Source organism: Dothidotthia symphoricarpi, assembly GCF_010015815.1.
Source record: "Dothidotthia symphoricarpi CBS 119687 unplaced genomic scaffold P153scaffold_11, whole genome shotgun sequence".
Taxonomy (NCBI): domain Eukaryota; kingdom Fungi; phylum Ascomycota; class Dothideomycetes; order Pleosporales; family Dothidotthiaceae; genus Dothidotthia; species Dothidotthia symphoricarpi.
Genome location: NW_022985018.1, coordinates 298775 through 314299, shown reverse-complemented (window position 1 = coordinate 314299; position 15525 = coordinate 298775). Strand labels below are relative to the sequence as shown.

The 15525-nt window shown below is 54.2% G+C and overlaps 4 protein-coding genes across 4 annotated transcripts in view; all 4 read right to left on the bottom strand.

Annotated features, from left to right (window-relative positions):
• P153DRAFT_423281 (uncharacterized protein) overlaps positions 1-953 on the bottom strand; it is a gene marked incomplete at its 3' end in the record, with an annotated part of 1328 nt that extends 375 nt beyond the window's left edge. The window contains exons 1-2 of the mRNA XM_033672417.1: positions 593-953; positions 133-529 (exon numbers count right to left, since the gene is read on the bottom strand). Of these exons, the coding sequence (XP_033523182.1) occupies positions 133-529; positions 593-603 (408 nt within the window). The 5' untranslated portion in view covers positions 604-953. The remainder of the gene's footprint in view (positions 1-132; positions 530-592) is intronic.
• A 9-nt stretch (positions 954-962) lies between these two features.
• Positions 963-2505, bottom strand: P153DRAFT_367136 (adenylate kinase-like protein cytosolic). Its single transcript, XM_033668198.1, has 4 exons — positions 2193-2505; positions 2086-2138; positions 1875-2029; positions 963-1813 (listed from the first exon to the last, which is right to left on the bottom strand). The coding sequence occupies exons 1-4, from the start codon at positions 2353-2355 to the stop codon at positions 1351-1353; spliced, it is 834 nt and encodes a 277-aa protein (XP_033523181.1). The 5' UTR covers positions 2356-2505; the 3' UTR covers positions 963-1350.
• A 265-nt stretch (positions 2506-2770) lies between these two features.
• P153DRAFT_385993 (uncharacterized protein) lies at positions 2771-5530 on the bottom strand (the record flags this gene model as incomplete). Its single annotated transcript, XM_033670480.1, has 5 exons — positions 2771-3668; positions 3715-4386; positions 4437-4619; positions 4671-5411; positions 5469-5530. 5 exons carry the CDS (start codon positions 5528-5530, stop codon positions 2771-2773), a joined length of 2556 nt encoding a protein of 851 aa, XP_033523180.1.
• A 681-nt stretch (positions 5531-6211) lies between these two features.
• P153DRAFT_291710 (glutamate synthase-like protein) lies at positions 6212-12928 on the bottom strand (the record flags this gene model as incomplete). Its single annotated transcript, XM_033663783.1, has 4 exons — positions 6212-9047; positions 9234-12588; positions 12643-12683; positions 12738-12928. The coding sequence occupies 4 exons, from the start codon at positions 12926-12928 to the stop codon at positions 6212-6214; spliced, it is 6423 nt and encodes a 2140-aa protein (XP_033523179.1).
• Between the last annotated feature and the right edge of the window lie 2597 nt (positions 12929-15525).

The following is a 15525-nucleotide window of genomic DNA, read 5'->3' as shown; positions in this document are numbered from 1 at the left end:
AGAAGAAGAAGAAGAAGAAGAAGAAGAAGAAGAAGAAGAAGAAGAAGAAGAAGAAGAAGAAGAAGAAGAAGAAGAAGAAGAAGAAGAAGAAGAAGGGAGGAGTAGGGGTAAGAACAAGGAGGGAGGACAAACATCCTTAAGCATCTTAACCTTACTAGTCAACACGCCAACCTGCTCATCATTCTGGCTCTCCAGCTCATCCAGCACCGCGGAACTATACTGGCCGCGGGAATTCGGCGTAGCGGAACGAAACGTGTTGTCGTCTCCGTATCCTCCTCCTCCTCCGCCATTCACACCCAAACCCATGCCATATCCATTCCCATTCCCGTTCCCATTCCCGTTCCCCCGCCCACTCCCGGGATACGCGCCAAACCCCGTGTCCGCCTGCGCTGTATTCACACTCCCATTGCTGCCCCCGAATCCATAGCCCCCCACACCGTATGGCGACTTGGCTTTTTTCGACTTCGAGGGTGAGGCGCTGCGGTTGTAGGAGCTGAAGAGGTCGTCGCGCGCGTCTTGTCTGCCGAAGCTGCGGGTCTGATTAGTTCATCTTTCTTCTTTTTCTGGGGCGGGTTGCGAGGGGTCTGCGTACCGGCTTGACATTGTTGCGTGCGCTGGCGCTTTGGGGGGGCTTGTGGTTGCGCTGGTGTGGGTGTTTGGGCTCCCCGGCTGTTCCGGACTCTTGGGGGGTATGCGCGTGTGTGGAGGGCGGTATGAGATGTGGGGTACGTAGTATGTGGCGGTGATTGCGAGGACGCTTGTCGAGTGTGTATACCTCAGCGGCGTGAATTGAGATGAGACGTAAAAACGTCGGAGCTTAGGGTGTCTAAACGCCGGCGAGCCTCGTGTCCGGAACACGTTGTCGCAAGGAAGGAGGCGGCAACGCGTGGGTCAAATCAAGTGATCTGCAACGTCTATACTGTTGCCTCGCGACGAATACACATTGGAAAAGAAATAGAGTGGTAGAAGTATGACACACACACATCACATCGCATCACCCTATCAACCCCCACAAAACCACATTGGATATACGTATGCATTTCCAAAAAGCTCTCGAGTGCTACGGCCTGAGACAAACCCCCAAGACAAGCACTCAAAAGTGTCCAAACATACAGTACAGAAACGCACTCCTCCAAAAACTGCCCTTCCAGATGCGTCTTTACAAGTACAAGGCACTCTGGGGGTGCCATATATGCATCCCTGATAGCAAAGCACCACGACAGACTTTTTGCGTGAAAACCAAACATGATCGTCCAAATCTCGTAGAAGACATACCCAGTTCATGCCCGTCATCCAAGCCCCACCTCTTCTCACGTCATCTCATCTATCAAGACGCTTCGTTCAAGTGATCTAGTTCTTCAGCCCGACCTTGTTGAGTAGGCTGCCCGTTCGGCCCGCAACGTACGCCTGGCCATCGAATACCTTCAACAAGCTCTTCCACACCTGCCCCGGTTCCTGACTCGCATCGATTGGCTTCCAGATGCCCGTCTTCTGGTAGTAGCTAACGACGGGTGCTGTTTGGGCATGGTACGTCGACAGGCGCTTCGTGAGCGTCGCCTCGTTGTCGTCGGAGCGCTGGATCAGCGGCTCGCCCGTCACGTCGTCCGTCATGGAGGTCTTGGGTGGGTTGAAGATCTTGTGGTAGGAGCGGCCCGAGGCGGGGTGCACGAGACGGCCAGTGATGCGCGAGACGAGGAGGCCGTCGTCGATTTGCAGTTCGACGGCGTGCTGGAGCGGCTTTCGGGTCTTGGTGAGCATGTCGTCGAGCTTCTCAGCCTGGGTGACTGTGCGGGGGAAGCCGTCGAGGATGAAGCTGTGCAGACGAGGGTTAGCAGTGAAAGTGGCAGACGCTCATAGGGCAGATTCTGACGCACCCCTTCTTGCACTCGGCGTTGTTCTCGAGCTCCGTCTTGATCATGTTGACCATGATCTCGTCGCTGACAAGACCGCCGGCGTCCATGATCTTCTTGGCTTCGCGGCCGAGCGGTGTCTTTGCCGAGACTTGGGCGCGCAGCATGTCGCCGGTAGCCTGTTCGCATCAGCGTCCCACTCTCTCATGACGTCGCCAGGGGCAGAAAAACGTACGAGATGGCAGGCGCAGAACTTTTCCTTGATGCGCGGCGCCTGTGTACCCTTGCCTGGGGGATGTTAGCAAATCCAGCGCCGCCGAGGGGCATGTGCAGCCCACGCACCTGCACCCGGTGGCCCCATCAGGATCATCCTGACGCCCTCCTGTGCCGCGGGCGCACTTGACGCATGGCCGCTCAGCTTGTTCTCGAGCTCGCCAATGCGGTGCTCGAGGCGCGAGACGAGGCTCTTGAGGTCGTCGACGACCGATTCCGTGACTGGCGCCATTGTGTGGGGACGTCAGGTGCCGAGGTGTGCAAGCAGAAGAGGCAGAAGGGCAGGCAGAGGCAGCGGATGAAGCGGACGACGAAAGACAGGCGGAGATGACGTGCAGTGGGTGCCCGTGGGTTGCGCAATGGCCGTCGCGGAAAAGTTGCGGCGCTGGAGCTTGGATGGAGTTGTGGCCGTTGTTGGCACGGGCTCCACGACGACAAAGCTCTCGGCTGGAGGGAAAGCTCCCGAGGTCGCTGCCCATTTTGCCTGTGCGCCGGAACTCTGATGTCACGGAAGAATTCCTTCCATCCGGCAGCGCTGGAAACACGGACGAAAATAGAATATTCAAACTACTTCAAGCAGACACTGGATTGAAAGGAGGATGGTATCTATACACAAATGTACTCGTAGCAGACACATCAAACCCAAACTAATACTCCGTCCCAAGCACCTTCTTCAGCCCCTTCATCTCCCCCTCGTACTTCTCCACCTTCTGCTGGCTCACCATCATCTTGTCCAGTAGATACTGCACGCGTCCCATCGTCTGCGCAGGCTGGCTCCTCAACTGACTCAACAGCAACAGCTCATTCTCGCACTTGTCGATGGTCGCGCTCTCAATCTTCGTCAGGTTGGTGAGAATCGCAAGATCCAGACGACTCCTCAACACATTGTCCTCCGTCAACCGCTTGAACGCTGGGTAGTAAACAGGCTTGCCAGGCTTTATTGTCGATGGACGACCGTTGGCGCCAGAGACGATGGTGATGAGTTCCGCCTGCTCGAGAGCACGGAGCACGTTGTCACCGCCGCTCTTCAACGTGTCGTCGAGCATCACCTCATTGTATCGTATTGACTCCACTTTTGCGAGTTTCTTGATCAGGAACCACGCTTGCTCAGCATTCCAGTTACGGTTACCGCCCTCGTCTTCTGCGCCAAAGATGTACATCTTGAGAATCTCAGACGCTGATTGATCAATCATTTCGTGCACTGCCTTGGTAGGTGTTTCGCCAGATTTGATTCGTCGCGCGAGGAACTCAAGGTCCGTAAGTCGGCCACCCAGATAATCAATGCAAGTGTCCAGTTCGCCAAGATCAGTACGGTGTCGCGACGGCAGCTTCTTTTCTGAGCCATCCTTTGGTGCCGGTTCATCCTCAACGTCAGCATCGAGGTGCTTGACGACGAAGCGTTTGGCGACGTCAGGGCTGCAGTCTGAAAGTGAGATTTGGCGGAACACACGGTCGGGTAGTGCCTTGGAGAGCGATTTGGAGAACGAGACGTCGTTGGTCAGGAAGATCACATGTGCTACGTTGGTAGTCGTCAAGCGGGCGGCCCTAGTAGTTGTCAGAGGTTGCAATCAGTTCGAGTCACCATGCTTACCAGTCGGCAATCTTGTCGTAGACAATGCCACCCTCCTGACTCTTGTGCAAGAAGTTGTCTATAATGACTACAGGTCTGCGCTCGGGATGCGCTTCAAGCCACTCGTCGTCACCCAAGTTTGCGTCCTTGTCGTCCTTATCCCGGCTGTCTAGCGCGATTTGCCTAAGTGCCGTAGTCGTAGTATTCCAGATCTTGTTGAGTTGAGATTCGAGAGTCTCAGAGAAACCCGTCTTGACACCTGTCGCGCCTTGAGCAGCCATGTCGATCATGCCGCTGATACTGTTCATCCACGAAAACACTGGCTTGTAGCCCACAGCCATGGCCGCAGCGCTGATGGTCGCGCTGTCACCTCGAGCTTCCTGAATTGGTTTGCAGTCAATGACAGCTTTGAGCTTTACGTCCTGGAGTGCTTGATCGACCACCAATTCACGTTTCCCAGTACCACGAGGTCCTTGGACGATGATGAACGTATCAGCCGTCTCCATGAGCCAGGTCTGGATCTGCTCGATGTTGCCTTTGCGATCGTCCCATATTGCCTCCATGCCATCATCATCTTCTTGTTTCCGGCGGTGAAAGATGTCTGTCGCGTAGCCTTTGATCCATTTATACCATTTGTTGTCTTCGAAGTGGAGAGTCCTTGTGATGTGTGCCTTGACAAAGAATGTTCGGATCCTGAGTATGCATTAGTAGGTGCTACACTAGAAGATGTTTGTGCAACTGACGGATCAAAGATGGCGACGGTAATGGTAGCTACAATCGCAGCAAGAACGGGAATGACGATTCTTGGATGACTGAAGAGCCAGTCCTTGAACCAACGCGGCTTGATCTTCGCCTCGTACTTCAGCCTCACGACGGTGCCCTTCTTCCCGCCTCCAAGTGCTTCGGTAAGGACATAGCCATGCATACTGCAGACACATCAGTTGAAATATCCGAAATCCATCAGTAAGGGTGCATACCAGTTCTTCGCCATAGTAGCATTTGGCAGACCCGCAAAATCCAGATACGCAAACTTCGGCAACACCTTGGAGTCCGGGGGCTGCACAACAATATCACTCAACTTTCCATACGGCCTGAAGAGCTCAAACAGCTGTTCCTGGCTCAACTCAACCGCCTCGCTGACCCCCGCGCCTGGCTCCGCAGGGACGAATTCGACCCTCAGCCGCGGTGTAGGCAGACGCATCAGATCTTCAATCCACGGCCTCCCCTTCACGACGCTGACTTCTACCCGACGGAATGGACTCCACCAAGGCTTGACGGGATTGTCGTTCAGGTACCCCTGTAGCAGTTTCTCAACATCTGAATCCGAACTTGCTGCACCACTATCATCGACAGTGTACTTGACGAACGCTCCACCCTCTCTCATGCGTGGGAGGACTTCGGTAGCATTGATGGGCAGACTGCCTTTTGCCCTCGCTCTCTCGAGGATGACATTTGGATCCGTTCCTGAACCTGTGGGGCTGATAATCTTGTCGAGCAAACGAGGAATTGGAAGTCCTAAGATTTTCCGAATCTGGATGGGGAAGACATTGTTGAAGAAAAGGAGCCCCTCATTAGGTGCAGCACTGATATGGCCTGTTTGATCCTCGCCAGCTTGCAATGTGGTTGACGTTGTTGCATAGCGGCCTGGAACAGTCCATAATCTCTGGTTTAGTAGACTGGCCGGTCTGTTGCGAGCATACAAAATCGAGTGTGTGGTTCTGATGAGCTGTCAGTTATCTCGTGATGTTCTGCCCTATCAAAGTTTCGTCTTCTACCTTGACAATTCCGGCAGTGGCAAGCGCCGTCCAGCGGTATGCCAGACTGGTCTTGATAGCATTTTCGCTATTATAGGAGATCACCAGTGCATACTGCTGATGGTGTTGTGATGAGACTGCAGCGTCGACTTCTGTGAAGCCTGGTGCAGACCGCGTGACGTCATCCACGCTACACGAACTTGCATTTCCTGAGGTAGTTGGAAATCACGAAACGAAGTAAGCTACATTCTTTGTGGCTCCTACAAGTCGCAAAACTACACGATTGGAAGTTGTTGAAGTGCACACAAGGCGTATACAGCTCTGTATTCATGCACAAGATCCCTATACTAAACTTAGTTGTAGTTGTCCAGCTGTTGCATGATTTCGCTGCACCCTGGCTCCTAATATTTCGATAGACCGAGAGACAACCTCTTGCTGCCAAGCATTCTAAAAGACGGAGTCAGTATTTAGCACACCTCACGGGTTACATGAACTGAATGCAGTAGATATATGATTCGCATATGTACACAAATTGGATGCGGAAAGCACGCTAAACACTGCATACCGCAAATGCCGCCCAGATGACTCCGGCAAACTGGAAAAAGGTATCTTGCGAGTGATGACAGCAAATGCTCCAATGAGCCCAAACGCCTGTACAGATGATACGCCAAATTCGTGCGGAACCCAATTTTATCATAACCCTATCTTCGTAACCGTTCTTGCGTGACCCCTCTTTTTATTACCACTTCAACTCCAAGACCTTTCTATGCGGAGGCCGTGATCAGACCCTTGGAAGAGCCAATGGCCTTGTTCTGCAGCGGCGAGCGCTTGACGATGCCACCAGTGACGGGAAGCGCGGTTCCTTCGCCAGTGAGGAAAGAGTCAACATCGCGAGCGCACTGGCGACCCTCGTTGATGCCCCACACGATGAGAGATTGACCGCGACGGCAATCACCAGCGGCGAAGACACCGGGGAGGTTGGTGTTGTAGTGACCAGGAGGTGTCTTGATGTTCTTGCGACCGTCGAGCTCGACGACATCGCTCATCACACGCTGCTCGGGACCCAAGAAACCCATGGAGAGCAGGACGAGGTCAGCAGGGAAGAACTGCTCGCTGCCCTCAACGTGCTTCATGTCCCAACCGCCAGAGGCAGACTTGGTCCACTCAACACGGACGGTGTTGATGCCCTTGACTTTGCCCTCTCCGTCGTCGACGAAGTCCTTGGACATGACACAGTACTCACGCGGATCCTTGCCCATGTGAGTCTTGACCTCAGAGTGGCCGTAATCTGTGCGGAAGATACGGGGCCACTGAGGCCATGGGTTGTCGCGAGCACGTTCTGCTGGGGGCTGGGGCAGCAACTCGAAGTTGACGACCGACTTGGCACCGTGACGAACGGACGTACCAATGCAATCGTTACCGGTGTCACCACCTCCAATGACAACGACATTCTTGTCCTTGGCAGAGATGTATGCGTCATCAGCCAACTCGGAGTCCAGGAGGGACTTGGTGTTCTTGTGCAAGAACTGCATGGCGTAGTGGATGCCTTCAAGGTTGCGGTTGGGGATCGGCAGATCACGAGCGACAGTAGCACCGGTGGCGAATACAACGGCGTCAAACTCTGCGCGAAGAGTGTCGAGAGTAGGTTGTCCTTCTTCACCAACAGCGACACCGGTCTTGAAAGTGATGCCCTCAGCCGCCAAGAAATCGACACGGCGCTGGACAACCTTCTTGTCAAGCTTCATGTTGGGAATACCATACATGAGCAGCCCACCAACACGATCGGATCGCTCGAAGAGGGTGACAGTGTGGCCAGCCTTGTTGAGCTGGTCAGAGCAAGCGAGACCTGCTGGGCCACCACCGATAATGGCAACCGTCTTGCCGGTGCGGTGCTTAGGTGGCGTAGGAACCATCCAGCCCATCTCGAAACCACGGTCGATAATGGCACACTCGATCGATTTGATGCCAACTGGGTCCTCGTTGATTCCGAGAACGCAAGCACCCTCGCAAGGAGCAGGGCAGACACGACCAGTGAATTCTGGGAAATTATTGGTTTTTAACAGCCTATTTAGCGCATCGCGCCATTGACCCTGAAAGACCAGTTCGTTCCATTTCGGTATAATGTTAGAAATGGGGCAACCAGTGTCAGACTGACAAAAGGGTACACCGCAGTCCATGCAACGAGCAGTCTGGTACTTGAGTTCATCCTCGTTCAAACGCTGAGACAGCTCCGCCCAATCACGAGTTCGGGTCTTGGGGTTGCGGTATTTCTCAGAGCGGCGCTGGTATTTCATGAAGCCGCGAGTCTTGTCAAGCACAAGTGCCTTCTTCTTCTCGGCCTTCGCGTCAGTGACACTCTCCTCAATGTCGAGCAAGTCACTCTTCTTCTTTTCCTTGGCCTCGTGTTCATGCTCAGTCTTGCGAGATTGCTCGTGAGCAGAACGGACAGGATTGCCTGCGAGGATAGGAAGCGGGTACTCCTGCCTCTTCTTCTCAGCCGCCTTCGCCTTCTCCTCCAAAAGCACGCGCTTGTAGTCAACGGGCATGACCTTGACGAAGCGTGGGAGTGCGCGAGTGAAGTCAAGCAGGATGCGCGCGGCGAGCTCGGAGCCAGTGTAGTGGTGATGATCTTCAATAAGACCACGGAGGTAGGCGATCTCTTCGGGCTCCTCGATACCGGAAAGCTCAACCATCTCCTGGTTGACTTTCTGCTCGAAATCCTGGTGGATGTCGAGAACGTAGGCAATACCACCGGACATACCAGCAGCAAAGTTCCGTCCAGTAGAACCGAGAACCAGGACACGACCACCAGTCATGTACTCGCAGCCGTGGTCACCGACACCCTCAACAACCGCTGTGGCACCAGAGTTACGAACACAGAAACGCTCAGCAGCGATACCGCGGAAGTAGCAAGTACCCTTGGTGGCTCCATACAAGCAAACGTTACCAATCAGGATGTTCTCCTCGGCACGGTATACGGCAGTTCGTGGTGGGTAGACAATCAAACGGCCTCCGGAGAGACCCTTGCCGACGTAGTCGTTGGCATCACCCTCAAGCTCAAGAGTGACACCTGGCGCAAGGAAGGCACCAAAAGACTGACCAGCGGATCCACGAATGTTCACATGGATGGTGTCTTGTGGCAGACCGGCCTCGCCATAGCGCTTGCTGATGTGGTAAGAGAGGGTAGCGCCGAGAGCACGATCGGTGTTGACTACATCGCACTCAATGCGGGCTGGCAGGCCCTTCTCGAGAGCAAGCTCGGACTCAGCGATGAGCTTGTTGTCGAGACGCACGTGCAGACGGTGATCCTGCTTGCGGACGTTGAAGGTAGCCACACCAGGTCGGAGGGTGTGCGCAGGAGTCAGGATGAGAGACAGGTCAATGTTCTCCGTCTTGGGTGTGCGGAGATCGTCCCGAATGCGGAGGGTCTCGCAGTGGCCGACCATATCGTTGATGGTTCGGTAACCAAGCTTAGCCATGATGGCTCGGAGCTCATTGGCGATGTAGTAGAAGAAGTTGATCACGTGTTCGGGCGTACCGGAGAACTTCTTCCTGAGCTCGGGATCCTGGGTGGCGATGCCGACTGGGCAGGTGTTCAGACTATTACCATGGTTAGCAGATGGTCTCATAAGTGTTTTGAACGTTGGGGCGGACGACTACAAGGGGTGCTAAAGGAGGAGTAGTTGTTGTCATGAACAATGGGATGGACAACTACAAGGGGTGTTGATGGGGGAAAATGTCTTCGTAAACACTGGAGCGGGCAACGACGAAGAGTAAAATACTGACTGGCACTTCCGCATCATGATGCAGCCCATGGCGATCAGAGGAGTCGTAGCAAAGCCCCATTCTTCAGCTCCAAGCAAACAGGCGATAGCGACATCGCGTCCGGTTCGGAGCTGACCATCAGTCTGGACGATGACACGACCACGGAGATCGTTGAGGACAAGAGTCTGATGAGTCTCGGCGAGACCCAACTCCCAGGGAAGACCGGCGTACTTGATACCAGTCCATCGAGAAGCACCGGTACCACCATCGTGACCAGAGATGAGGATGTGGTCAGCCTTGGCTTTGGCGACACCCGAGGCGACAATACCAACACCAGTCTCGGATACGAGCTTGACGGAGACACGAGCGCGAGGGTTGGAGCACTTCAGATCGTAGATCAACTGCTTGAGATCTTCGATCGAGTAGATGTCGTGATGGGGAGGAGGGCTGATGAGACCCACACCAGGGGTAGAGTGGCGGGTCTTAGCGATGGAGCCAGAGACCTTGTGGCCAGGAAGCTCACCACCCTCACCGGGCTTAGCACCCTGAGCCATCTTGATCTGGAGTTCGTCGGCGTCGGCCAAGTAGTTGGAGGTGACACCGAAACGTCCAGAAGCAATCTGCTTGATGGCAGAGCGCATTGTGTCACCGTTGTCCATGCGCAAGCTGCGCTCGGGATCCTCACCACCCTCACCAGTGTTGGACTTACCGCCAAGTCGGTTCATGGCGACAGCAAGGGTTGAGTGCGACTCCATGGAGATAGAACCGTAGGACATAGCACCAGTGACGAAGCGACGCACGATGTCAGTCCATGGCTCGACCTGATCGATGGGGATCGGTGTGCGGTCGTCAAAGTTGAAGTCAAGGAGACCACGAAGCGTGCAGTCCTTGATGCGCTCGTACTCGGCGAGGGAGTAAGCCTCGTAGGACTTGTCATTCTTCGTGCGGACGGCATCCTGGATGTTGGCCATGGCGGTGGGATCGTTGACGTGGGGTTCGCCTCCGTCACGCCAGTGGTATTCTCCAGTCTCAGCCAGACCAGGAACCTCAACGATGGATCGGGATGGGAAACCGTTCTCGTGGAGGGCCAAGGCATCCTGTGCGATCAGCTCAAAGGTCATACCCTTGATACGGGAGGCAGTTCCGGTAAAGCAGCGGTCGACGACGGAGTCATCGAGACCAAGAGCTTCGAAGATCTGAGCGCCCTTGTACGAAGGAAGGGTGGAGATACCCATCTTGCTCATAACCTTCAAGATACCACCATCGCAAGAGTGCTTGTAGTTGTCAATGAGCTGATCGGGGCTGAGTTTCTTGCGAATGAGCCCTTCGCGGTGCATCTTGAGGATACACTCGATGGCGAGGTATGGGCAGATGGCATCAGCTCCGTATCCGACAAGGACAGACATGTGGTGGACTTCACGAGCCTCACCAGTCTCGACAAACAACGCAACGTTGGAACGCCACTTGTTACGAACAAGGTGGTGGTGCACCATACCAGTGGCCAAGCATGCAGAGATGGGAACTCGGTCAGCTGAAGTCGCCTTGTCAGAGAGCAGGATGATGTTGTCACCAGCCTTGACACCTTCAGCAGCGCCCTCGCAAATGCGGTCGAGAGCATTGATGTATCCCTCGACACCCTCGCTCTTGTCGAAAGTGATGTCGATGGTCTTAACCGTCCAGTCAGAGTACAGAGTGTGAGTGTTGGTTATCGCCTTGAACTCCTCAAGAGACAGAATAGGCGAAGGCAGAAGCATTCGACCGCACTGAAATTCATTCATCTCCAACAGGTTGCCCTGAGGACCAACATAGGCCTCCAAAGACATGACGATCGCCTCACGAATAGGGTCAATCGGAGGGTTTGTGACCTGAGCGAAGAGCTGACGGAAGTACTCGTAGAGTAGACGAGGCTGAGTGGCTAAGCAAGCCAGAGGGGCATCGTTACCCATAGATCCAAGAGCTTCCTTTGAATCCGCGGCCATGGGTCCGAGGAGCAAACTGATCTGCTCCAGAGAGTAGCCAAATGCTCGTAGACGAGGGTCCTCGTGAACTTTGCTCTCGGACAGTTTGCTGGAGAGCTCCATACCCTTGTCACTGACTGCTTTCACAATCTTGGGTAGGGTGAGAAGGTTCTTCTCCACCCAGTCGCGGAAGTTGTTACGCTGTGCCACCGTGTTCTTCAACTCGGCGTCGTCGACAATTCGTCCAGCGACAGTATCGACGAGCAACATCCTACCGGGCTGTAGACGACCCTTCTGCACAACTCGCTCAGGCTCAATGGAGATCGTACCGACCTCAGAAGCGCAGACAATGCGGTCGTCATCAGTGACGTAGTAACGGCAAGGGCGGAGACCGTTTCGGTCAAGGTTGGCACCGCAGTACCGTCCGTCTGCGAATGTGAAGAGAGCAGGCCCGTCCCAGGGCTCCATCATGCAGGCTGCCCACTCGTAGAAAGCCTGCTTGGCGGGGTCCATGGTGTGGTTACCCTGCCACGCTTCTGGAACCATAAGCATGACCGCTTCTGGCAGAGAGAGAACGCCGTTGATGGTGAGCAGCTCAAGAACATTGTCGAACGCTGCAGAGTCAGAACCACCATCCTCGATGATGGGGTAAAGCATGTCCAGATCATCGCCGAAAAGTTCAGACTTCATGACACCCTCACGTGCTCGCATCCAGTTCTTGTTTCCTCGGAGTGTGTTGATTTCACCGTTATGAGCGGCCCATCGCAGAGGTTGTGCACGATCCCAACTGGGGAATGTGTTTGTCGAGAACCGAGAGTGCACCAATGCGAAGTGACCCTCGTAGTCGACGGAAACGAGATCGTAGTAGTACTCGTACACTTGCACTGGAGACAGCTGACCCTTGTATACGATGTTCTTGTTGCTCAGCGAGCAGATGTAGAACCAGTTGTGCAGGCCAATTACGTGTGTGGAACGTTTGCGTAGAACGTAGAGCTGTCGCTCGAAGTATGCTGGGTCAAATTTCTCATCGAAGTCCGGCTTCGGCTCCTTGCCCTCGCCGTAGGCAGTCTTCAGCACGACAAATGGCTGCAGGATGATCGGCTCTCGTGATAGTGCCGCAGGTCCAAGAAGGGTAGAGTCGCGAGGAACCAATCGCCACCCGAGTACTCTCAGGTCCATCTGGTCTGCAACATCCTCAAACATAGTCTTGGTCTCCTCCAAGATCGCGGAGTCTGGCTTGAAGAACAAGTTACCAGTGGCATACTGGCCAAGCTTAGGCAGCTTGAAGCCCTGGTCGCGCCCGAACTCCTTGAGGAAGAATCGGTGGGGGATGGAGGTCATTACACCTGCACCGTCACCGTCTCGTGCGTCTGAGCCCACGGCACCTCGATGGGTCATGTTGCACAGCAACGAACGAGCTGTGTTTTGTTAGCATCCTGTATTAGATTCCTAGCCTTCATGTTCGCTCTTACCATCGGAGATAATCTTGTGGCTGGCCTTGCCCTTGATATGGCTACCCAAATGTCAGTGTCTCTATTCCAGTCCAAACAATCGCCGGGGTACTCACGCAGCGAAGCCGACACCGCAAGCATCCTTCTCCAACGAGGGGTCATACAGACCCTGCTTCAAGGGAAGCGCACCCGCCCAAGACTTGTTCTCGGGGCCATCTTGGTAAGGAAACACAGATGACGTTTGCTCCTCTTCGATCTGGGTATCCTGGGGCAGTTTTGTATCTTCGGCAAACGAGACCTTACCCATTATATCGGCAAAAGGCCGAATGTCTGGGTTTGTAGGTGTCGGGTACGCGTGGTGGGGTGTCGATGTGTGTGGTGGCGGGGTCGCTCGAGGATCCGACTCGGAGCTGCTGCTCTTGTGATTGATACAAGTCTAGAGGTGGTTGTTAGTCTCAAGGGTCTTGTGAGGTGTGATTGTTGTTCGTGAGGCGAAAGTCAAGGGCCGAATATATTTGTGAATAATACGATGCGCTTAAGCCTAGCTCAGAACCAAAGAAAGTGTGGGGGAATGATCGAGATCGATTGCAGGCGTCAATCACCCTCAATGGAGTTTCCAGACGTCATGACCAGCACCCATATACCCGTCTGTAGGTAAGTAATACCTGTGCCGCTGCTCACAACTCGAAAATGGCCGATAGCTGCCCTTGCGTACGCATATGCTGATAAGAGAGTCGGCGAATAGGGTGGCGCGGGGTTGTGCTCTCATAAAGGCAGGGCGCTCGCTAAGGTCTTTCGCGCAGGCAGATAGTGGTGGGGGAGCTCGTTGTATGGCCGGGGAAGTGTGGCAGGTGCAGCAGAGATGATGTGGGAGGCAAAACTAGACCTACTTACTGTGTAGCCGGTATGAACAGGCCTGGGGTCGACTCGCAGTATTCCAGCAAGCGACTATGAAGTTGAGAAGAGTGGGTAGAGAGTGAACGAGGAAAGTGCGGCAGGGTCGGTGGGAATGCTTATGAGTTGAGGGAGGGCTGGTGGGGGGGTTTTTTCCACAGTGCGCTAACATCTTCACTCCGACTTCGTCCAATTACTGGTCTAGAAGCGTGGCGAGGGAGGCGTTCACGGCATGCTCGCCAACTATCTGAGAACTGTATCCGCTTGCCTGCGCGAATGCATTCGATAATCCGGTCTTGCTACTGTTCTTGGTGACTGGTTCGCGCCGTTCTCCAGTTGCATACACCTCGAGGCGTCTGTCAACCTTGCGTCCACGCGCCGTCCAAAACCACAATAAAATCACTTTCTTCCCACTAGATGAGTACACACGACCAATTGGTCCTCAACCTTTTCCAATTGCTCTTCTGAGGCTCTCTGGCACTTCTGAGCCCCACTTAACAATGCTCCAAGATATGTTACCGTTAGAGAATTTGGCCTCTACCCCACCATTTTCTGCCAGCCCGTTACCGAAAGCAGGGCTAGGTGGACCGGGGTTGTCTCGGGCGGTGAGGCAGTGGTTCAGCGAGGTAACCAATCCTGAGCATCCGAAATCGCTCTGACATATGATCATGACCCGGACACGCAGCATGCATGTGCGCTTCCGCTCTCACGCTCCACCTCTGAGATTGCCGCTGCAGCCCACGCCACGGCATTGGAATTCGGAGCGCGTCCATTGGGTCGGCGACCACAGACGGCGGGGCCACCACGTCTTTGTTGTAATTCTAGGCGGTCATCTCTGCGATAAGGTTGGGTCCAAGAGCGGACGACGCGCTACGGAACGCGAGCGTACCACCGTCATAGGATGGGAGATCTCTTAAAGCCCCGCCCCTGCTCAGCGGAGTGCAGTGTGTGCGCGGCCATCGACATCATCGCCAGGCGGAATGCGTCGACTCACGTTCTTTGTACCTGTAGGCTCGCACCAAGCGAGCAAAAAGCAAATCATCCACCATCAGCAGCATCACACTGGTTGCTAGTAGATTGGGCGGAGCTCGCCGTGTTCCCGCCACGAAAGATGAAGGAATATGTCCCCATCATGTCGGGAAAGACCGGAATGTCGACTGCTAGCTGGCAACTCTCGACTGGACAGAGGTTTTCATGAGTCACGAGTTCATTTCCTCCACCAATGCGTCCGGGTCCACGTCCAAGGTGGTTGGACGCGCCGACATCGCGCGTTGGTGTTGAGCGGCGGATACTCCAGGCAAGTGCGCTGCAAGTCTGCACGAATTACCTACGGGGGCATGCCGGAAATATCAGCAAGCGCCCTTCTGAAGAGCATGGCGTACCATGGGGGTGGAGTCTGGGGCAAGGCAATCCGACTTGAAATTTTTGGTCGGGTGATGCGCTGAACTGCACTTTTGCCTTCGATCTGTGGGAATCGCGGGCCGCCTCAACTAATTACCTATTCGAGACGTGTTTCTCGCCTCATCCTTGCTTCTTTGCCTTGTCCACGCACCACACACTCCGGGGGTTGTGGAGCATACGCAAAACTTCCAAGCCAATTAGGGATCATCCAGTAGTCCATCTACAACGATGTTTTCTAAAGCGTACTAGGGGTAAAAAGCAATTGCGATTGGCTCCGAAGCCACAGCAGACCTTCTAACTCGCTCGAGGGTGGCAATTTGGGAAAACATGCGGGAGATACCCTAGTACACTACAAACCCAACCTCCAAAAGGCAAAGAACTCATGAAGAAAGAAGCTCGTATATCCGATTATATTCAAACCCCGATATCTCTATTTCTAGTTTGAATTTAGACGACAACAGACGTGCAAATTTCAGGACTTTGCTACCGTAGGTACACAACGACTAAGTCCTTTAAACAGTAACAACAAAACTTTTCGAATTGATGCGAGGCAGGGAATCAAGTTGACACGTGCCCTTCTCAGCACATTTCTGCACGCGTGCTCGCTGT